At 22.9% G+C, this 25,348-nt stretch overlaps 1 protein-coding gene across 5 annotated transcripts; it reads left to right on the forward strand.

The window, feature by feature from the left end:
* The first annotated feature begins 191 nt into the window (after window positions 1-191).
* On the forward strand, window positions 192-23,423 carry LOC126906677 (dedicator of cytokinesis protein 1). Of its 5 annotated transcripts, none has more exons than XM_050687391.1 (33): window positions 194-536; window positions 2,195-2,375; window positions 2,451-2,547; window positions 2,618-2,763; window positions 2,994-3,117; window positions 3,174-3,419; window positions 3,481-3,695; window positions 3,852-3,978; window positions 6,675-6,881; window positions 6,942-7,217; window positions 7,285-7,456; window positions 7,566-7,753; window positions 9,238-9,338; window positions 9,410-9,541; window positions 9,852-10,031; window positions 10,575-10,749; window positions 13,036-13,146; window positions 15,483-15,638; window positions 15,698-15,891; window positions 15,956-16,188; window positions 16,254-16,444; window positions 16,740-16,868; window positions 16,929-17,042; window positions 17,976-18,230; window positions 18,354-18,690; window positions 19,314-19,407; window positions 19,461-19,688; window positions 20,920-21,259; window positions 21,729-21,832; window positions 21,885-22,239; window positions 22,306-22,429; window positions 22,500-22,642; window positions 22,802-23,423. In XM_050687391.1, exons 1-33 carry the CDS (start codon window positions 485-487, stop codon window positions 22,877-22,879), a joined length of 5,805 nt encoding a protein of 1,934 aa, XP_050543348.1. In that variant the 5' UTR covers window positions 194-484; the 3' UTR covers window positions 22,880-23,423. The 5 variants fall into 5 exon arrangements, 3 of the variants coding, with proteins under 3 accessions (XP_050543348.1, XP_050543349.1, XP_050543350.1); XM_050687392.1 differs by having other exon boundaries at window positions 195-536; window positions 21,897-22,239; window positions 22,802-23,422; XM_050687393.1 differs by lacking the exon at window positions 13,036-13,146 and having other exon boundaries at window positions 195-536.
* The last annotated feature ends 1,925 nt before the right edge of the window (window positions 23,424-25,348 follow it).

Consider the following 25,348-nt stretch of genomic DNA (forward strand, 5'->3'; position numbering starts at 1 on the left):
TAAAAATTAGTTTTTAGAATTGGATAATCGTGTAATTATTCAATATACTATGGGTTACACACTAATACTTTATTACTTGGTCTTATTTATAACAATTGGCTAACCTGTATCGCATTATGCTTTACTGATAAGGTAATATTACTATTCATAATACACCCATAGATTAAAGTTATTTAGTGATTACAGGAAACAAATGTACTAGCGCAGTTAAAACTTGAAAAATGAAAATGAAAATTGTTACATTTATGTTTTAGTTATTTTTGAGAATATTTCTTCTTGTTTACTTTCAGTATTTACTTCTCGTTAAGTATTCTAGATGATTTGACAGTGTATAAGATTTAATTTTTTTATATTACATTTATATTTAGCCCTTTTTTTTTATACTGTACCTTCATTGAATAATTTTGATACGTTGTAGTAAAATACTTGGCTTATGTTGTAAATATTTCTGTTCATATTTGTTAACCAATGACACTTTTATGACATGACTATCAATAATTGGACACATGTTGGAGAAAAAAGGAGATATGGTATTGGTATGTATCAAATATTTTTAGGCTACTAAGTATTTATTAATAAAGTAGTATAATTATTAATCAAACATTGAATATTTTATTTATATATTTTTCTTAAATGTTCTAGATATTTTACTAATTGAATATTTTTTTAAAAATTCTAATATTTAAACTTGATATATTACTGTTATTCATATAAAAAAACTTATGTTTTCAAATCTATTTTATAAGCTTAAATTAAATATATTTTACTAGTGAACATTTTTTTGTACTAAAAGACATCTAAAAATATTTTTAATATTTTAATTTTTTCAAAAAAATATATATTTGAATGCACTTTAACGTTTAAATTAAATATAAAATATTTTAGGCTCCTACTTAAGAAAAATTATTTTTATACATAAAATAAAAAGACATAAAGTGAGTAAAACAAAACATAAATAGATTACACTTTTTGTTTTATAAATTAATATAGTTATCTAGAACATTTTGGTATTACATAAACTAATATAAATTTACCTATTCCCTTAAGTAAGTATATTTGAAAATCTTCTTCTCTCTCATTGTATGGTTTCAATCCATGGATTGGTTTGCAGCCATCTTCCATTGTTCTCTATTATCCGTGAAAACCTTCCATGAATTCAATTACAAAAAATGAAAAATGAAATGGATTTTTTTTAATTGAAAGATAATAATTTTAATGATTACTTTTTTTATGGGGTTTTCTTTACTTATATACCATTTCCAATTTATCAATCATAAAGTAAATTTTACAGTCATACATTATACCTTATAAGGATGTTAATATTATTTTTTCAAATAACAATATACATAATTATTTGGCATATTTAAAAGATAATTATCTAATTAAGAAAATGATTGGTTGATAACAATTTTTGAATCAGTATTATAGAACCCATGAAAATTTTAAAGTAATAGCTAGTTAATTATGAGTATTGCAATTTAAAAATAATAAAATTAACACACTTGTAAAGTTTATGGGATGAACTGAAAATGTATTTAACGATTAATAAATTATAAAAAAACATGTAACTAAAATAAACTAAAAAAATTCAATATTATTTTTATTTTTTTATTTATTAAGTTTATCATGACCTTTTATACACTATTTTCCAATTTATTTATAAAATACTTTATGTATTCTAATTTATGAAATATTTATATCAATGTTTTCAAAAATAATGAGATTAATGAATTTATGAATTATTGAATTTCTAAAGGTTAAAAATTGAGCAAACCCCATAAAAATACCTTAATTTTGATGTGTATTGTTTTAATATTATGTAACATTAAATAATTTTAGAGCATATGGTAACATTTTATTTCTATTTTTACTAGGTATTATACAGTTTTAGCTAGATAATTAGAAGTATTGTTTTCTATTTCTCTATTGTTGCATAATTTTTGTTCATTATTTATTTTATATATGATCAAATGTCTAATTTTGATTCTCCCATAACAGGAAGAGCTTGTTAAAACATTCATATAGTTCTAATTAAGTTCTTTAAAACAATATATTGTTACTAAAATTAAAAAAGGGGGATAAATAATGTTACATTTTTGCAGTGTAATATTAACTGCTTGCTCTATTTAACTTAATAGTACAGTTAGACCTTTACTATTTTGGCCTAAATAAAATATTCATACCTTATTTTTAGCTATTCATAATTATTTACAAAGTGGTCCACACAGAATCAAGTTGTTGGTTGGTGAATGTGTACACGTTTTGGAAGAATGCACTGATTGGTATTACGGATTTACTTTTAAAAATAAATCAACTCACGGAATATTTCCTAAAAAATTTGTTCATATTATGGATAATGTTGTTGAAAAATTTGGGTATGAAAATTATACCCAAAAAATCACTTTTAACACCAAAATTATTTTTAAATCTTTTTTATCTTTATTAATTAGACCAGCTGAGCTGACAGTGTTAAAACAGCCTCAAATAGTTCATGAACTTACCAGTGTTGTTAGAGAGTGGGCTATTATTTGGAAACAATTATACATTGTAAGTTAATTTTACTATTATTATTATCAAGTTTATATTAAATAATTTTTTTTTATTATGTTTATTATAGTGTAACAACTTAAATTTTAAAAATGTAGAAAACAAAATCTATGAACTAGTAAAGTTTAGAAGTAAAATTTTATCAGGTACATTACCTATTGATGAATTAAAAGAAGTACAAAGATTAGCAACATCCACCATAGATGTTGGAAATAAGTAAATAAACTCTATATTATTAACTATTTTATCATTAATTTAAAATTAAATTAAAAATCCATATAAAATTATTTTCTATCATTTCATTTCCTAGTGTATTATTTAATATGAATGATAAAAATTATTATTTGCCAAATATTCTGTGAAAGAGTACCCTATTTGAAGTAGACATACATTTTAAATTACTATAAAATATAAAGTTAAAACAAATTATTTAAAAATTTTTTTAGATTATTGGGTTTAGATATGGTTGTTAGAGATGAACAGGGTAATATATTAAATCCGCTTCATACACCAACTATACAATTATACAAACATCATGAAACTGCTACAAATCGAATTCAAAATGCATCTGTAAGAATTTAATTTTTACTAAATTCATGGATTTTGTATAAAATGTTTTTTTCTAGACTGCAAGTAATATAAAAAAATCAAGCGAGACAGTAAATTATATTTATAATTACACTGTATATTTTTCTCTGCACAACTTTATGTGTAAAATGACTGATGATGCTGAATTATTATTATCGTTATATGATGCTAAAAATGCAAAATCAATTTCTGAAAACTTTGTTGTAAAATGGGTCTCAAATAAAGTAGATCAAGGAGGATGGTCTCAAAATGATATTTTCCATAATTTTAAGGCTTTATTTACAGTAACATAAAACACTATAAATATTTATATCTGAATAATTCCAGCTTTGTATTTTTATTTAGGATTTAGGAACTCGAGATCTGGCCAGAGAAAAAGTGTACTTAGTCTGTTATATAGTGAGAATTGGTGGTATGGAAAGTGATAGCAATACTAAAAAAAGTTTAATGACATCACAAATCAGAAGACCATGGGGTGTGGCAGCCTTAGATCTAACTTTATATTTTACTCGAAAACTTGAAAGTGATGAAGACAAACATCATTTTATGCCATTTTTACCGTATGATATATTAAAGCTTCTGAACTATTATAGCTCACTATAAAATTCAATATTTTTTAACTGTTATTAAAAATTTAAGTTTTTATAATAGTATTAATTGACACTAAAAATTAATTATAATTTATATATATTTTATTAAAATGCATTTCTTTATAGATGTGAAAAAGATAATTTGGAAAATACACTAAAAAGATATTTAAATTTAAAAGACTACTCTCATAAAGATCATAAAGGTCAAGGATTACATGTGAGCTTTAAACTACTTAATGGAGATATCAAGCAGGTAAATTTTTTTTTATATGAATAAAGAAAAATATTTTATTTATATTAATATAAAATAAACTATTCTAATTATTAATTTATGAAACCTTTAAAATAACTTTGATTCTTATTTAAACTTCATCATTACCACATTCATAATTTCATACTAATCATTTCAATTATTCAAAATAAATTATCATTTTATTAATTTTAAGTAAGTTAACCAAAAAAATTAAAAAATCATTAAATTTTAAAGTTGTATTAGCTTTGATGCAGAATTAAGGCGGTATTAATTTTACGATTGTTAATTAATTTTTTTTAAAAAGTATGTAGCATAAAAGAAGTGTATAAATAAGTACTATTTATACACTTCTTTTATTTTTTATGGTAAGTACTACCATAAAAAATTTTAATGATCCATACATTTTTCAAAAAGTTATAACATTATAAAGTTAAAAATATAAAAATGAATTTTTTTTTTCAAAAATTGTATTTTTTTTATTAACTTTAATGTCCGTTTACACCATAAAAACAAAAAAAAGTCCGAAATTTTTGTTTAGCTTCGATGCGAAACTGAGAAGGTATTCATTTTACCATGATGTGTTAATTTTATTTATTTATTTTTTTTTTGTGTCTGTCACTACTTTTTCTTAGTTCTCACGGGATTGATTTTTCTCAATGATTTAAAGATCACAAATCGTAACTAGTTACCCTAGTAACATTACCTTCAAAAATTTGAAATTTCCCTCGTCCCCCGTAAATAATAGAAATCCTCCAAATAATGACAATTTTTAAAATCAGTAAATTTGCTATAATTTTTTTTCAATATAAATACCTTAAGTATTTTTATTTTGTTTAGTATAAATTTTTTCAAAGTCNAAAAATAAAAATAATTTTTTTTCAATATAAATACCTTAAGTATTTTTATTTTGTTTAGTATAAATTTTTTCAAAGTCTGACCTTTTACTTCAAATTTAACTTTATCAACTTAACTTTTGAAAATGTTCCGGAAATACTGTGTTTGAATGAGAAATTAAAACTTATGTTACGTATTATAAGAAAAAAAAAATAATTTATTTTGATTTAATTAATTTTTTCATTTATAAATACTTGTTTTCTAATTATTAATATCTCAAAAAAAGAGGTGATAGAAAAAATCTAATTGCAAATTTGAAATTGGTGCAAATATTGGTTTAGAAAAGTATATTTTTGTTCTCTGATGAAAATTCCTTGTATACCAGCAAATTTTCTCATAATTAACAATTTATTTTTATCAAGTATTGCATCAAGATCTTCAAGTTTTATCCGCATTTATCATAATAACAACTACGTTATAATTTTTTATAATTTCTCCATAAAAATTACAATGTTAAATTATTAAATATCATTTTCATTCTATATTTAATTGCTATAATAAATATTTATTCATGTATAATACTTATAAATCATAACACTTGTAATCAAAGTTTAAATAAGAAAATAAGAGTTCATTTTCCTTTTTGAATAATCTGGCAATTTCTTAAAATGAAACACTATCTACAGATTTGCATGGAGACGTTTTTTATGATAGTGATTTTTATTACTGTCAGATTTCATCTATACTTGTCCCAACTATCCCACATCCATACTATACCTTTACCTCACTTTGCTTCCATTTTTTTTTTCAAATGTTTTTTGGTATAGTATCAATATAGACATGAATATTAATAAGTTAGATATGCCTATTAGAAGAAGAAATTTCCACAACTTTCTGATGTAACGTTATTCCATCTGTTTTATATTGAAACATTTTTCCCCTTATTCTTTATTAATGTCATTTAAGTTATCTGGGAATGTATTCAAATAGAAGTACAGATAATGTAATCTATTGCTAATATTTTTAACTAAGGTATGATAGTTTTTTAGCATACAATTAATAATGACTACTTAATTTTGCCTTTTCTTATTTCTTAAATAAATTTGAATTATATCCTCGAATAAAACTCAAACGTATTTTCAAAATTTGTGTTGTAATTGAAAAAAAAATATTATCCTTTATAGAAATTTATTTACAATATTTTAATTATAATTATTATTCTTATTTTTATTTTGTAACTTTTTTTTTTGTAATTTATTAAATAATAAAGATAAATAAAATCTCATTACACTGCTATGTTTTCAATGCAAAAATGTATGTCAATTATTGAAACATACATCTATTTAATTTAAATATAATTTTGATAGAAAGGAAATCGTAGCAAAGAATCAATATTTATGAAATTTTTCGAGATTTATGCATGTTTTTCCATTAACAGCAATATACCAGGTTTAATTACACATTAAGACAAAAAATATAATTTTTAAAATACTTATTAAATTGTCTACTAAATTATTAGAAACTAGATGTAATCTAATTTTTAATGATGAACCAAAACTGGAATTAGCAGTAAGTTTTAAATAGTAAAGAAGTAAAGTTCTATTCATTTTTAATTTATGAATTAATGTTTAGTTTTTTTATAATTTTTGAAATTTAAGTAAACATATTTCATACTTAAAATTGTATAATTAATATATGTTTATAAGAATATTTTACTAAAACTAAATAATGAATAACTTATTTTTGTACATTGTCATAGTACTATCTTTTTTTTTAACATACAATAAAATTAGTACATAGTCAATACAATTTAATTTCTTTCTGTGTAAAGGAGTCAAATGATATATTATATCTAACCACAGGTTCGAGAAGAATATCCTCATTTGGTATTAGGTAATGTCTCATTGATAAGGAAAATGGGTTTTCCTGAAGTTATTTTGCCTGGTGATGTTAGAAATGACTTATATTTAATGTTAGTTGGAGGAGAGTTTTCTAGGGGTAGTATGTCCTCTGACAAAAACATTCAAGTTACTATTACTGCTTGTAATGAAAAAGGTGTTAAGTTATTAGTAAGTTTACTATTTTTTATTATTATTTTTTTTTTTTTTATAAAATTATTTATTTTATAGGGAGTAATATTTTTGGGCGGTGAATCAGAATCTATTTCTGAATTTAATTCAGTTGTGTATTACCATGAAGACAAACCACGATGGTTTGAAATTGTTAAATTGGCTATTCCTATTGAAGATTTTAAAGGTAGTCACTTAAAATTTACATTTAAACATCGATCTTCTAATGAAGCTAAAGACAAAAATGAAAAACCCTTTGCTTTATCTTTTGTAAAATTAATGCAAGACAATGGCACCACATTACGAGATACATTACATGAACTTCTTGTGTACAAAGTATTTGAAATGTTTTATTGATGTTACATGTAATTTTAAAATATGAAGTTTACTTTTTTATTTTAAGATTGACTACAAAAAATTTGATCCTACAGATATAGCTTATCTTACTTTAGCTTCCAGAAAAAATGAATTAGTAGATACAAACAATCGTATATCTGTACCTGGTTTATCTTTAGCTAATAAAGATGTGTTTATTATCCATACAAATATATGTTCTACAAAACTTACTCAAAATGGTTAGTGTAATTTTTAAGTATAATTTTTATCTATTACATAAAATAATTAAGTTTTTTAGCTTTCAAATAAAAAAAAATTATGTTTATATTCTTTTAATTGATTTTGCAGTTGATCTTTTAAGTTTATTAAATTGGGCAAGTCACCCTGATAAGCTTAAGGAAAGTCTTAACGCTTTAATGAAAGTTGATGGAGAAGAAATTGTTAAATTCTTACAGGATGTATTAGATGCTTTATTTAATATTCTTATGCATAATTCTGATTCTGATCTGTTTGATAATATGGTGTTTGATTGTTTGGTAAGATATTTTAAGTGTAATATTAAAATATATAGAGTATCCCATAGAGTGCATAGTTTTTTATTATTATTATATATTAATAAAATTTTTAAGTAAATGCATTTTATTTTATATTTTAACATTTAGAAATATCTCAGATTTAGAAAAGAAAAAATATCTAGTATATGACCTACCTTTACTAAATAACTTGTGTTATGCACTCTATAGAATTACTAATCCCCTTGTCCTTGCTGACAATCTTTTATTTTTAATGAAACATTATGTAAAAAATGTTTAAAGGATCATTATTATTTAAACAAAAATAATGATTCTACTACCAATATGATGACCTTTGAAGCTCAGTTGAGAATGCGTCATACTTTGACTATATAGGCTTTCTTGTCTTATTTAACATGAGCATAGTTATTAAGACAGGAAATTAATAAGTATTTTAATAATAATAATATAGATTATCTAGAAGCTGAGGATGTTATTGTCTTAAGAACCCTTAATTGTTTGTGAATCTCTATTATCTCTAATAGCTCTCCATTACCTCTAATTAAAAAAAAAATTAATTATCAGGGTCATTTTTTATCATAACTTAATTATTTACAAATTAAAATAATTTAAAGTTTTATTTTTTTGGTTATCTTTAGTTACATTTTTGAACTATTAACTATGTAATACTTTTTAAGTTGTTAGGGAGTTAACTTTATTTTTTTTAAACTTTTTAGTTTTCATTTTAATAGTAAATGGCATTTGAATTTTTGATACAACTCTATTTGTTTATTAGATATAAAATTTTAATGTTTCAAATATTTGAATTAATACACGAGATATTACAAATACTAATAGCTAATGGTTTTTTATGTTGTCAATATTTGAAAATATGCAGTATTTATTATGTATGGTAGTAATTGTTGTGATTTTATAAATACACAAACTGGCAATACAGAAACCATTTCTATTGATAAAGTCATAATTAACAATAAACGCTACTTATTTGTGATAGTGATATCATAAAAAACCATATAACTACCTGAATTTGTGATACCTTATATATTATACATGTGTATTAACTCAAAAATTTAAAATATTATAGTGTTATATCTAATAAACAAATAATATTATGTTAAAAATTCAAATGCCATTTATTTACTATTAAAATAAAGCCTCAAACATCTTATTAAATTCAAAATATGTGTTTCCATTTGAAAAAACATTAAGTATTACACAGCTAATAATTCATGATAATATGTAACTAAAGGTAATCAAAAAATGAAAATGTTTAAATTACTTTTTTTTTGTTAGTAATTCTAGTGGGTTATGATAAAAAAATCACTCTGTATACAAACTAGATCAGTAATAACTATTAAATATTATGAGAATATTTTTGTGAATAAAATATTTTTAAAATGCTACCAAGTTAAATTGTGCACTTTATTGGACACTATGTGAACTATTTTACTTTGTACTAGTTTTAAAAACTTCAAATTTATTTTTAGCTTTATATTATTGGACTAGTCTCAGACAGAAAATATCAACATTTTCAACCAGTTTTAGATTTATATATTCAAGAAAGCTTTTGTGCTACTCTTGCTTATAAGTATGGAATCATTTTTTTTTTTTTTAATAAATTTTGCTTAATTGTACTACTCAAATATTTATTATTTTTAGTAAACTTATTGTAGTCTTAAAATGTTATTTATCTCATTGGGAAAGTACTGATAAAGATCTTCTCTTAAACATAATGAAATCTTTCAAATATATTATGAAATTCATTGCAAGGTCACGGTTCCTATTTTCACAGTAAATATATACATATATATGTATTTGTTTTAAATAATCATTGTATATTATCATTATATATATTTCATTTAAAATTGTAATATTTTCAAATATTTTTAATTACGGTTATTTTATAATTATATAGGCCTATAAGCTTGTATGCTTATGTAACACAGATGCTTAAAATCAACTTTAAAAAATAGTTTGTATTTGAAAAGTTTCAATTCTGATTAAAAAAAGTTCAATTTTGTTAATCAGTCTTATGTTTAATGGTTATACATGATGTTAGTATGTTATTAAATTGATAAACATTATTATAATGTTTTGATAGATTATATGAAGGAAAAGGACAACAAACTTTTGAAGCTTCAATGTATGAAATGTTAAAACTCATATCAAATTTAATGTGTATCAATACAGATTCTACTTTATTATTACAAGGAGCATGCTTGAAATATTTACCCCATTCAATTCCTGATATCATAATAGTGTTTAGCTGTACACAACTTAGGTGCGTGTAAATTAATTTTTGTTGGATTTCATAGGTTGAAAGAATGTAAAATTGCACAAAAATTGGATTTTTATTCTTTAATTAATTACTACCATTGTTATTTTAAAGTATACAATTTTTGGAACTTTTCAAATCCATAAGGGCTAATTTATTGTAGTGACATTTGTTGATCCAAACTTTTTTATTTAGGTAGTGTTTTTAAATTTAATTTGAAAAAAGTATTTCTTTAAGTTTAAAGTTAATATGAAGCAATATTTTTTTTAATGAAAATAATATATCAAAAATATTAAGGTATGCCCTATTGTTTGCTACAGTATAATTTCTTTTATATTCAGTAGAACCTCAGTTCAAAATTTGACACCTTTCAACTTGTGAATATTTTTAATGATCATTACTATCATTGTTGTTATTATATATTGTTACTAATTAGATTTTTCTTTTTTCTTTTTACCTAAAATTTCAGCAGTTAAGTCATTAGCTTATTTATAAATATATTTTTTAAATTATATTTATTAAAATATTTAATCATTTTATTTTCCGTAGTTCACTGTTGGTAGAATTGATAGGAAATGTACCTCCATCCAGACTTGTGAAACAAAAGCTAATGACCATGAATGATATAGTACATAGCAAGCTTTTTTTTAATGCCGATTGTAGAGCTATTTTGCTACCATCTGTTTTAGCTAAAATCAAAGAATTATTGGAATCTTCTGACGAGGTCGGTAGAAATAACTGTTTTGTGATTTCATAGTAACCGGTTTTATATTTTTAACAAATAAGTTTTGCAAATTGAATATAAGAAAATATTTATTGTGTTCTAAGAATACTATTCTAAAATAAGAAATGTGTAAATTTAAAAACTTTTAGTTTTTATAATGCATCCATCTATAATATTATTGTTGAATAAATCACTGTTAGTTGTGTAATTAAGCAAATACTTATATTTCACTAAAATAATTATTAAATAATCCATATAATATCTTTAAAATTAGAATAAATAATATATTTAGAACAAGTAGACAAAGTAATGGGAGGAGAGAATAAATGTAAAACCAAAATGTAAAATGATTTTTGTCAAAAAAAATGTCATTTTTCTTTCTTTCATTTTTAGCTTNAAGGAGACATAGTAATGGGAGGAGAGAATAAATGTAAAATGATTTTTGTCAAAAAAAATGTCATTTTTCTTTCTTTCATTTTTTCAAATTTTATTTTTGTTTAAAGAATTCAATTATTCTGGAATAATTTTTATATCATTAATTTCTCTACTCTTAGACGTACACATATAATAATTTAAATTATATAAAGTAATTATTTTTTTTATTCCTTTTTTTCTTTTTATTATTCCAAAAATGTTAAATAAAACTTTTATATAGCTAAAATTACCATTTATTTTTATTTTACTTGCAAAACAAAATTAAAAATGCTAAATTACACTTCTAATTACTACCTAAACATAGTTCTAACAGTTAATAGCAAAATTATAAGTGTTAATTTAAATATGTTTGTGGCATATAATATGTGCATGCTTTACAATGTGTGTGTGTGTGTTTTGTTTTGTTATTTTATTGTTTGTTTATTTTTATTTTGCTAAATTTACTAAATGAGAACTAAATGTATGTCTAATATAATATAATACGTATATGTGTATAATGTATAATGTATAATATAATATGTGTTTTAGTGTTGAGAAAGTTAACTTTATAAGCCTAATCCTCGCAGCACATTGGCAATTTTGACAGTTTTGTGTGCCTATGTTTGAATACTTTACTAACATATTTAATAAGGTGGTGGTAAATTTAAAGATATCCATAATTTTATATATATATTTTTTTAGTTAGATATTTTTATAGAAAATTTTTTTTTAATACTGAATCTATGCTAAAAACATTTCTAAAAAAACTCCTCAATTTTAAAATATAAATTAAATGAATTTTATTCTATAAGGGGTATAATTCATAGAAGAATGAGAGTGTAGATGGGAAGAAAATAATTATATGTTAAAGATACATTTTTAATGTATTCTTTTCTCTTCTCAAAAATAAGTTTTAGCTATACCATAACTATCTTACAAGGAAAAATTTGAATTTAAAACTTAGTTATTTTTTTTTAACTTTGTACTGTTGTTTATTTTTTTCTCTGATTTATTTTCATTTTTATGATAAATTAGTTTTCAAATCATATTTCATATAAATTATATAATAGTTTCTTGGTTATCTAGTCCTAGAATAATCTAGTTGGTTACCCATTGCTCAGCTTTTAACATTTTTTGGGATCCATTCTTTGATCTGATACTAGCACCCAAAAATTTACCATTTATGTTTATTATTAGCTATATTACTTTTATTTGTATAATAATGTGTAATTACCTAACAAATAATATTATTGTTATATTTCTCTTAATTTCTTCTTTTCAAATGTCACTGTTATTGCATGTCTATTAAATAATATTATTATATAAATAATATTAAAAATAGTATTCAAGATATTTCATACAAAAACTTGTATATTCATTGAATAATTTTTTTAAAACACATCTCTACTTGAAAAATTGAAACATACCTAATTACAGTCTAATTATTTTTTTTAATAGATGCATGTTTGGAATATGTTTTGTAACTTATTTGCAATTAAAACTGCTTAATACTAACAATCAATTATAATATTATTTAAATTTAATAGTGAACAAATAAATTATGTGACAAATGCATGCAATTTTATTTATTTTCAATTATTTATAGCAATAAAATGCATTTATTTTTCATTAAAACTATAAAAAAAAAATTTTAGTTAAATATTGAAGTTTCAACTAAAACAAATATCAAAATAAATTGATTAATGTAGTTTAGAGAATATATAATTAATAATTAATTAATTAGTATCAAATTTCAATTTTTTATATTTAATGGTTAATTTTATTAATAAATTTTCTATATTCTCTGCTTCTATTAAAAATTGTATAAATATATTAGCTAGGCAGTTTTTTGTAGTCTTTATTAACCTCTAGGCCAAAACTAGCATCGAGTATCGAAACAAATCCAAATCTGTCGCAAAAATTGCCAAAGTGCTGGGAGCCAGTGGTCGTAATCTCCTCGACTCTCATGACATAAGTGATCAAGTATGTTAATAAATTATTTTGTCACAAATATTTTCCTAAAATAAATATGATTTTTATATATGCTCTATTTTAACCTCTATAAATACTAAAGCATTAATAGAATAATAAGATAAGATATTATCAAAATAATTTTTTTTTTATTTCGTTGAATATATGAGTTTCCTCTAAAACCAAATTAAAAAATATGTTTATTTGTGAATTCAAAATTTCCAAGTCTTTATTTATTTTATAACCAATATTAAGATTATTTTCCAAAATGTATTTGGCAAAAATAAAATTGAGATTGGTTTTTTTAAAGTTAATTTCCAAAATATTCTCATTATACCTAGTTAAAAAATGTCACTTTGTTTTTTAAATATAAAATTTGCCACAACTATAATTTAATTTATAAACACTACTAGCTTTTTATTATTTTAATTATTATTCATTACTTTTACAAAATAGTCAGATATGCTGTTATAATATTTCATACTGCAATAACTAATATTATATACAGGTTTATTTTAAAAATAATAAATGTTTTTTCTTTTATGAATTTTGTTATTAATAATTTTGAAATTATTTTTATAAGCAATTTCATGAATGGTATTAAAATCTTTTTGATAGTTAACACTAAAGAAATTCTTTTCTATCTATAAAAAATTAAGTTAAAATAAGATATTTTTTATGTGAAAGTATGATTAACATCAAATTTTATAATTGTATCAGTTTGTGTGAATTTTGTCTAGGTATAAAATTCAAATTTATAATGATTAAAAAAGAATCATTTTGTCTAATATGGGTTGAATATTATTATTATTTTAATTTCAGTTGATCATTTCTCAGCTTGTCTGTTTGTACCTCTAAATAGAATAAATGTATCATCTAAATATTTATAATAAACTTTAATACATTGACAAAAATTGTAATATTTTGAATTTCATAATATTACAAACAGACTTTAGATAAAAGTGTAATAAGAAGACCTGTAACTAAAACTTGATTTTAATAGTGTAATAATGTTAATACAACGAAACCTTACAGTTTTGTTTAAACATATATTATTGTATATATTAAAAAATTTATTATTTTTTTATTAATTTAAAAAAATGTAAAGTTTTATGTTTAGGTATAAGATAATTAAAATTTACATAAATCATATAATATAGTACCAGACAATATGAATATACAACTCTTTGAATAATTATAATGAATACATTATTATACATAAAGACATGCATATCACAAACCAAAATGGCTTCTAGCTTGAAATTTTATTAAATATATCCAGTTTTTTAGTTATGAGCTGACGTTTTGGACTAATTGCAGAGTCCATCTTCAAAGCAATAATTACAGGCTCTTAGTTGTAACTATGTTGTCCTCTGTATAATGGCTTCTAGAAAGTGAATACTATGTAATTTTAGTAAATGCAATTAATCTCTATTAATAACTATTGACCTGTGTTAATAATGTCATTATTAATATTATTATTAATGATAATTATTACTACATAAAATATTTTCATAACCTGTTGTGAAATCTAAAAAAAAATAAATAGGAAAACAATTCAAGAAATTCATGTGTATATTTTTCATTAAACATTTTTTTTGTACTGCTTTAATTATATAATATTTTTAGTAAAATTTTATTTATTAAAATGAATATATTATTAATTTTTATATAATTTTCATTTTAAATTGTCGGTTCAAATAACCCAAAATGTAAACATTATTTAGTAAAATTTGAATTCCATTATTTAAAGTATTTTTCAATGTATTTTGATTTATATAAATTTGTATTACTCTATTAATTAATTCTATTTATCTTTAAAATTTTAATAATTTATTAATCAATCATCCAATATAAAAGTTTCTTTTATTTTAAATCTTGCTGCTTAAAGTAGTTAATATTAATTAATAATTTGTAAATTAAGATTAATGTTCAAAGAAAAATGTTAAGAGTGAAAGTGGTTTTCTTCATCATTATTTCATTAGCTCAATTATATTATATATTTCATATAATTTTTCTTTAATTTTAAAAATTCAAGTTTTTTTAAATAAAATCTTAAATAAAAAATTATTATTATACCAATTTAAGTCAATATTTTTCACAGGCTATGTTATCATATATAAACTATGTTGCTTTATTATGTGTCAATGTATAAATACAAGACTAAAATTTGTTTTGAAAAAATATATTATGTGCCTAGACATCACATTTTGCTTTAGATATGTTTATATTTTATGAGAGTTTTGTCTTAAATATTGTGTTCTTTTGTTTACATGAATTATCTTTTAACAATTTTTTGTGTTTTATATTTTGTATTAATAATTTTATTATGCTATGTCATTGCATAGGTTGAAATGTGTGTAAAGTTATTAGGGGACATAATGGATCTTTTATATGCAGCTGATCCAGTGTCAACATTTCGTGATATTACTGAAATAATGTTAACAGTTTTGCGAACTGTTATTCAAACTACTATAGCAATGGACAGAGAAGGATCCTTATTAGTTAGTAAAATAAATAAATAACTTCTTTATTAAATTATAAATGTATTTTTTTTTTTCAGGGTTATTTAGTATCTATTATGATAGCAGCATTACGTCAAATGTCTGCTGAACATTTTGATATATATATAAAGCATTTCCCTACTAGAATTGATTTATTAGATTTCCTAATGGAAATTTTGTTAGTATTTAAAGATCTTGTATCACGGCCTGTTTTCCCCCCAGATTGGTGTGAAATGATAATGTTACAAAATAGGTATGTCATTATACTAAGAAACTTTTATTGTAATATATAATAATTTTTTACCTAACTATTTTAGTGTTATATTAAAGTCTTTGAGATATTTTTCACATACAATTAGAGATTATTTCTTTAAAGATTTTGAACATCAAGCATGGAATAACTTTTTTCATTGTGCTATTATTTTTTTAACACAACCATCTCTTCAATTAGAAAAATTTTCATCCAATAAACGTTGGAGAATTATTAGTCGATATAAAGATATGCGTAGAGAAACTGGTTTTGAAATTAGAAGCATGTGGTTTAATTTAGGTAAAGTATATTTTTTACAGAAAATGTTTCAATTTTTATTATATATTATTTTTATCTTTTAATAGGACAATACAAAGTACAATTTGTGCCCAACCTAGTAGGATTATTTTTAGAAATGACATTAATTCCTGAAATTGAATTACGTAAAGCTACTATTCCAATATTTTTTGACATGATGCAGTGTGAATTTTATTCATGTTTTGATGGGCACACTAATAAACGTGATTCTAGTAATATTAAAGCTAAATTTAATGAAGTAAGTACTTAGTGCTTATTTTATTTTTCAAAATGTATAATCAATTAATTTTTTATTTGTCGATTTTGAAATTTTAATTATTCATACAATATTAAAAAACTTAAAAAAATTTAATTTTTTTAAAACAATATTAAATTAATTAATTATTGTCATACAATAATTGTATATATTTACAAGGTTGATCAACCTTTTTTTCTAACATAAGTTTTTTAAATGTGACTTCTGAATACTAAGTTTTTATTCATAATTATGAATGAGACTACTAAAATTTCTATATTAACTATTATTTTAATAGTTTGAAAATGAAATGATTGCTAAACTAGATTATTTAGTAGAAGGAGGCAAAGGTGATGAACAGTTTAAAGAACTTTTTAAATCCATAATGTTAATGCAGTGTGAAAATCACTCTACAATGAAAGAACAAGTAAATTAACTTAAGGCCTTCTAGATATTTTTGCTATAGTTATTTTTTCTATGTACTTAGGGTATAAGATTTGTGAAAATTGTTACTTGCTTAATGGAGCGATTACTTGAGTATCGAGCAGTTGTAGATGATGAGAATAAAGAAAATCGAATGAACTGCACTGTCAATTTATTAGTAAGACCATTGTAAATTTTGAAATTTCTGGTGTTTTAAACATGTTTAAAATGTAAAAACCGAGATAATACATCAATACTATGTACAATATATAATGAAAAATTAATTTTATAAAATAAAGGCTCTTATGAAATAATTAAATCTATGAAATTTGTTATAACTTTTTATTTTTTTTGATAATATTCTTAGAATATTTAATAATTGTTCTTAAATTCAAATAATTTTAATAATATTAAAATTAACACTAATAATAATTATTTGTAATAATAATAATTGATTATTAATTATAATTTCTAATCAATTATTTAAACTGTATAATTACTAAATATTTGACTAATATAATGTAATAATTAGTATCTGTATAAAAATCAAGGTGATGACTAAGCATATTTAATAGGTATAAAATCAGAATGTTTAGATGACTTACTAAATAATATTGCTAATATTAACTAATATGTTTACATAATTATAAAAATTTTTACATGCATTACTAAATGCATATTACTGTTGTAAATTTTTTCTAATAAATCGTTAAAAAATTTTAATAAGTATCATTAAAAATTATAAGCATAAAGATTTTTTTCTTTTATCATTCATTTGCTTATTTTTGATAATTTATATTGTTTTTTTTTATTTATTTTTAATGAGTTCATTTCACTTTTACTTATTTTCATTATTAAAGTTATAACAATAATATTCATCACCGTATTATTCTATCTGAGTAGAAAAAAAAATGCTAACTCGGTATTAATGTCATGCCTAGGTCAGTCATTCTCATAACACATTTTATAAAAATCATTTTCTGTTTTTATGCTATGAAATAATATTGGTGATACATTAAAATAATTTTTTTTTTTGAAATGTTTTATTTGTAAGTGCATTTTATTTGTATTAGATAAATATGACATTTTAATGTTTGTTGATTTTTTTAAGAATTTCTATATGGACATCAAGCGTCAAGAAATATATATTAGATATGTAAACAAACTTTGTGCTCTTCATTTGGATTGTGATGATTTTGCAGAAGCTGCTTATACACTTAGATTACACAGTGAATTGTTATCGTGGTCCAATGACTCATTACCACCTTTGTTGCGATCACCACTGAGATATCCAACTTGTGATACTCACAGGCAATTAAAAGAAGCCCTTTATCACGATATTATTGATTATTTTGATAAAGGAAAAGTAAATAAAATATTTTGTCTTTTAACCATCTAAACATAATAGTTTTTATTTTTAGTAGAATGGATTTTATTTAATATCAATAAATTTATGTTTTAATCAATTTATTTATGTTTTGTTATATAGATGTGGGAATGTGCTGTAAGTATGTGTAAAGAATTAGTTAGACAGTGTGAATGTGAAACATATGATTACATTCAATTAAGTTCTTTGCTGCACCGTATGTCAAACTTTTATGATAATATAATAAAGCAACTTCGACCTGAACCTGAATATTTCAGAGTAGCTTATTATGGTAAAGGTTTCCCATCGTTTTTACAAAACAAAATATATGTATACAGAGGAAAAGAATATGAATTTTTGAGTGATTTCTCAACAAGAATTCGCCATTTGTTTCCTAATGCTACATTAATGCAAACACTTTCAAAACCTGGATCAGATATCATGGAATCTACAAGTCAATGTATCCTTTTAAAAATAATTTTATGTAATTAGAAATAAGTATGATAAAATGATTGGGTTATATCATAAAACAGAAAGTAATAAAACTATTTAATCATTATTAAATCGCCTTACAAATAATTGTAATGAATTCCGCATACCATTAATTTTTTCCACATTAATTTAGCAGTTTGAATATTTGTTTAAATGTAAATTGATTTTTATCACATTATTGTATTATTTAAGAAAACTTTTTTTTTGTACGTATATTATATATTATTTTTACGTTTTATTCATTTGCCCATATTGGGCATTATTCTTATAATAAATAAATTATTATGATTTAAAAAGTAAAAAAAATTTTAAAGTATGTATCGATGAGTGGTAAAATTTTTGATCAGTACAAATTTTAGAGGGTGTTTGGGATTAGTATTTCCTTATGCGGGTATTATTTTTGATGACTGTTTCATTTCTCTTAAGTATCTTTTCAAATTATAAAACCATTACTAATTAAGTTATGAACTTTATAAATTCTTTATATAAATCAAAAAAGTATACATATATTCTAAACTTGAATTTTACCAAATAGATTTAACTTGGGGGAAAACATTTTTTAAGTTAAAAATTCTTAACTAATGATATTAGATTTACAAATAAATAGTGTTGAACCTGTAATGGATGAACGAAAAGAACATTTGTTAAAAAAACCCATTAATGAACAAATATTAAGACATTACAGGTATTTTTTGCTATTATAACTCTATGAATTTTATTAGTATTCATTTATTATAGGGTAAATGATGTCAAAAAATTTAAATTCTCGAGGCCTTTTTACCGTATAGATCCAAAAATGGAATCAAATAATGATAATGAATTTGCTAATCTTTGGATAGAACGTACTGTTATGGATACTACATCTTCTTTACCGGGTATCTTACGATGGTTCCCAGTAAAACATTCTGAATCTTATGAAATAAGCCCACTTGAGAATGCTATTGAAACAATGCAAGAAGCTAATAGGTGAGTATCTCTAACTTAATTTGTTTATTAGATATAAACATTTAAAGTTTCAAATTTTTGAGTTAATATATATATTAGTGATGGGCATTTTCGAATATTTTAAACTATCGAATAGTTTTTATAAATATTCGAATGGACTAGCGAATGGTTTCAAAAAATATTCGATTAGTTCTATCTAAAATTTTTATTAAGTTCACTTAATTATAAAAAGAAGATAATTAACAAATACTTAAAATAAATTATTATACAATTAATAATAGTAAAAAGTACTATTTTACTAGTATTTCAGAAGTTATTGCATTTTAAAAAATGAACTGGGGTGAGTCGCAGGTATATATTAGGGTGGCTCTTATTTTATTAACTTTCTTTGATTGATCTCCATACCAGTCAATTTTGTTTTTTATTATATGAAAGTTATTTGTGTAAAATTTGGTTTTGATAACTTACCCTCTTCAGGTCCGAATCGGTGTTGAAAATTCGTTCAAAAAAGTAATTTTTCAGTTTTTGATTATTATTTTGAAAACTAACCCACTTAGCGTAACAATGTATAGAATATAAATTATAGATTTTAATATTTTCTTCTAAAATGGTATTTACAAAAATTTTCTAAAATTATTTTTACTTGCTCAAAAAATAAATATAAAAAATAATAAATAGTATTCGATAGTTTTTTAAAACTATCGAATAACTATTCAAATTGTTTTTGTACAACCGAATATTTTATTTTTAGCATAAACTGTCAAATATTTTAAAAACTATTCGAATAGTTTAATTCGATTATATTGTGTAACTATAGAATAGTTCGATAGTTACTATTCGAAATTTCTATCACTAATAATACACAAATACAGGTAGCTAATAGGTTTTTTATGTTATCAATATTCGCAAGTACACAGCATTTCTTATCAATGATAGTAAGGTTTTATTTTATAAATACACAAACTTGCAATACAAAAAGTATATCTATTGATAGTCAAAATTTACAATAAACATTTGTGTCTGTGACAGCTATCTCATAAAAAACCAATTAGCTACATGTATTTGTAATGCCTTGTGTATTATATATGTATATTAACTCAAAAATTTGAAACTTTAAATGTTTATATCTAATAAACAAATAAAGTTAAATTAAAAATTCAAATGCCATTTACTATTAAATTAAAAACTCAAACATTTGATTAAATTCTTGGACTAATTTTATTTATTTTAAATTTATAATTTATTTATTTAGAGAGTTAAGAGAGTTAATAATTACTCATCGCAATGATGCGTCATTGCCTCTTCATCCATTAAGTATGAAATTAACTGGTATATTGGATGCTGCTGTAATGGGTGGTGTGACTAAGTATGAAAAAGCATTCTTTTCTACAGAATATTTTGAAAACCATATGGAAGATGAATTATTAATTCAGCAGCTAAAAGACTTAGTAGCATTACAAATACCTTTATTAGAAATTGGTGTTAAAGTCCATGGTGCTAGAGCTGATCCTAATTTAACTCCTTTGCAATTACGACTTGAAGATTGTTTTGCAAAAATGAAAATGCATATTGAAAATAAATATGGAAAGAAAGTATGGTTATTAGTAATTAAATTTCCAGACATACCTAATATATATCACTAGTTAATATATACATCCTTATAGTTTTTCTTTACAAAACACTAGATAACATAATTAACCATACATAAATGATTGGTGGATAGTAAATTAAGAACTTAATTTCATTTTTTATTGAAATTCATTGCTTAAATTTAAAAAGTAAACAAAAAGTCTTAATTTTTTCCTATCAGTATATTTAAAACAAACAATTTACATAGATTCTATTTCCCTAGAAAAAATTGTAAAAGTTAATTAATTTTTTACTTGTTAAAGAAAATTTTATAATTTCTTTGTCAATTTAATTATTAAAAAAAATTATAATTTCTAAGATTTCAATAAATTTACTGTTTAATTTTTTTTTTTTTAATTTATTAATGCCTCAAATAGGAACAAAATTAATTCTACTGTATTATTATTTTTTATATGTATTTTTCTTTTATAGACATGTGATATCAAATTTGATAATATTAAGATAAGACGACACACAACAACAGGAAATAATATAAATGAAAAAAGATATTCTGGTTCCAGTATTGGATCTACTGAGTATGTGAAGAATGTGTCGCTGTGAAAATATTATTAATAACACTAAATGCAGTTTTATTTTCAGAGGGCAAAATGGTACTACAAATTCAAAATCATCTTTAATAGCCACAACTTCACTTTCATCTAGTTTAGCCATATTTGCTGGTCCTGTCCTTGTGTCAGGATCAAATAAGTTTGGAACAATTGGAGCACTTTCTAGAAAAGATAAAAAAGAAAAAAAGAGACGAAATAGAACTGTATCAAAAATGACGATATCCAATGATAGAGATTCTAGTATTTCAAATACTTCTACAAGCACTAGTCAATGGTATACTATGTCAGATAATGATAACATGTCAATAAGTTCAATAAATAGTACTTTGAGTGCATTTTCATCACCAGCGCCTGTCATTGAATTACGTCAAGAAGTATTTATTAATTATATATATTTTTTATTATATCATAAAAATGTTTTAAATAATTTGGTTTTTTAGTTGACACCAAAAAGGCCCCTACGTTCAGAAGTAGAAAAAGAAAAACGTTTAAGTCGTCCTAATAGTGGACAATTTCAATATTCTAAATTACCATCAATGAATAGCCTTAATAGAGACTCTTTAGGTATTTAATGATAATTATAAAACTTTAAAAATTTTATTTTAGTTAATTAAGTTTTGTCTTTACTTAATAGTAACAACAGATTCGACAGCCAGTGATGATGATGTACCACCTCCATTACCCAGGAAAGCTAGAGAAACGGATTACTCCAATTTATCAGACAAAGACAATTTAGCAATGTCAGATTATTCTAGTCCAATTATTATTAATAATATAGTAAGTTGTACTTAATAAGTAGCATAAAACTATGATGTTCTGACAATTTGCTATAAGAAAAGTAGGTGGATTTATAAGAACATTGTATGAGACATCATGTATATATATATATATGAGAGCATTTGAATAAAACCTTAATCTCTTAATATTTTTTTTTAGCCACTAGTGAATTCAGAAGATGACATTAGACCACCCACACCTCCTCCTAAAAAGCCACAACTGAAATCTTCTATATGAAAAAAACTTTATTTTTAATGTTATGACATAAAGCAATAATATATTTTTTGAATATAATATAATATTACATATATTATATTAATTTTATATATTTTTTAAATCAAAGAATAAATTTAAAAATAAGTTGTACTTGTATATTTTATTTTGAAGTATTAAAATTTATGTTAAATTAATTTTTTATAATATATTCATGATCGATAAATAGTATTAATATGAACAAATTGTTAACCAAATCTCTGATTATTTTTTTTAAACTTAATGTTAATTTTCTGTATACAAAACTGTGCAATATTTGTGAAACTTTTGTATATTTTTACTCATTATTAAATCATTGCGGTACTTTGTTTATAATTTACTATAAAAAATTTTTTTAGACAATTGTGTTGTAATGTATTATTAAACTATACCGAATTATTTGAACTGCCTCATTGTAATATTAAACTAGCATGAATTTTAGAAATAAAGTTTAATTAAAGATAAGTATGACTCAATTAAAAATATGTGAACAGTTACCATGTCAACATTTTAAATGATATGTCAATTATTTGCTATATAAAATTCATTTATTATTTTATGCTTTAAATTTAGAATTTATATTTTTATAAGTAAATAAATGTGTCTAAAAAACTTTTATAATTTTTTTTCTTTTTATTTATTCGTGATAGTTCATATTAGTGCTTCTTACTTATGCTTTGGCCATCATTTAATACACAATAATTAATAAAAGTTTAAATATTTTAACACAGATAGCTTTTAAGAAGATAAAAACTCCATGATTATAATTTTTTAATTCTTCGTCTTCTTCTTCTTTCTCGCCTTAATCCCAATTACACCCTTATCCTAAAATTCCACTTGACACGATCTCCCACATCCTCTACGCTCAGATCAGCTATCCTCATATCGCATTCAATAATATCTCTCCATCTCTTTTTTGGTCTTTCTCTACCTCTTCTTCCTTCAACATTCATTTGTACAACTGTTCTTACGGCTTTTGATCTTCTCTCCCCATAACATGACCAAACCATCTAAGTCTATTTTCTCTCATCTTATCCACGATTGACGCTACACCTATACTCCATCTTATATGCTCATTTCTTATTCTATTTTTCTAGTCACTCCACTCATCCATCTAAGCATTCTCATCTCTGTTACACACATTCTCTGCTCTACTTTCTTATCAACCGCCCAACACTGAACCATATATCATAGCTGGCCTTATTACAGCCTCATTGGAATTTTTTTATCGTATAAGACGCCAGACGCTTCTCTCCACTTCAACCACCCGCACTTAATTCTGTGTCTTACATCTTTGTCAATACAACCACTCTTTTGCACAACTGACCCTAAATACATAAAACTCTCCACCTCTCCAATCACGTCCTCGCCTATTATTACTGACCTCCTTATTTCACCTATCTCTTTTTCTCCTATGTCAAACTCGTACCCTATATACTTTATCTTCTATTTGATTCATGTATATTATGAAGTTTTATCGGAGCTCTAGAGTCCGAAGGTTTAGTACAACAAAGACAAGTAGATATCAAAAGAAACAATAGTTCTTTGTGTTTAGGTGCAAGAATAAATTTATTAAAATCATCTCTAACAGGACACAGAAATATTCTCTGAGTGAGAATATGACTAATGTTCATTAGTCATATTTTTTGTACTAATGATTTTGGATAATGAAAATTAACTTACTTCATATTTCGCTATGGTTCATTAAATTCGATGAATATGTCTCGACGTCCAAGGATGAAAAACTTTTTTTAGCTTCGATTCGACTCTGAGGAGGTATTATATATAGCTTTAATACGCACACACTTTCGAGATTTATATTTATTTCAATAATGTTTTTATACAGAGTGATCGAAATCTGGTAAGACACTTATTTTCTCAGAAACTATTGAGAATTTAAAATTTTTTTAAACGGGAAAAAAATTTTAAGTTCAAAAATCTCTACATTAATATGTAGTCAAATCATTATTATTTTCGTCCTTTCAAGGATAAAAACCCTTATTTATCATTTTCTTGTTTTGTTATTTTACTGTATTAAATACAGAAGTCATTATTTTTATTTGTAAGTCTTACATATCCATAGACTTTGCTATTAATAACAAACCGAAAACCCGATTTGAATCTATAATTGTTATCACTCATTTATTACGCCGCAGATTATTATAGCTAATTTACCTGTCATAACCTGATCAATAAAATTTGGTTTATGTAACAGCAAACAAAAATAATGACTTCTATATTTAATACAGTAAAATAACAAAAGAAACTTGGCCTAAAATCATTTAACTTTAACAAACTGTAACGGACGAACGATTAATAGAAAAAAAAAATTGTATTAACTAAGTTGTTTGTAATTTTTTTTTCTATCATATTATAAAATTAAAAATAAGGATTCCCATTTAAGAAAATGATAAATAAGGGTTTTTATCCCTGAAAGGACGATAATAATAATAA

The sequence above is a fragment of the Daktulosphaira vitifoliae genome, unplaced genomic scaffold (assembly GCF_025091365.1).
Source record: "Daktulosphaira vitifoliae isolate Bord-2020 unplaced genomic scaffold, ASM2509136v1 Scaffold_5, whole genome shotgun sequence".
NCBI classification, from domain to species: domain Eukaryota; kingdom Metazoa; phylum Arthropoda; class Insecta; order Hemiptera; family Phylloxeridae; genus Daktulosphaira; species Daktulosphaira vitifoliae.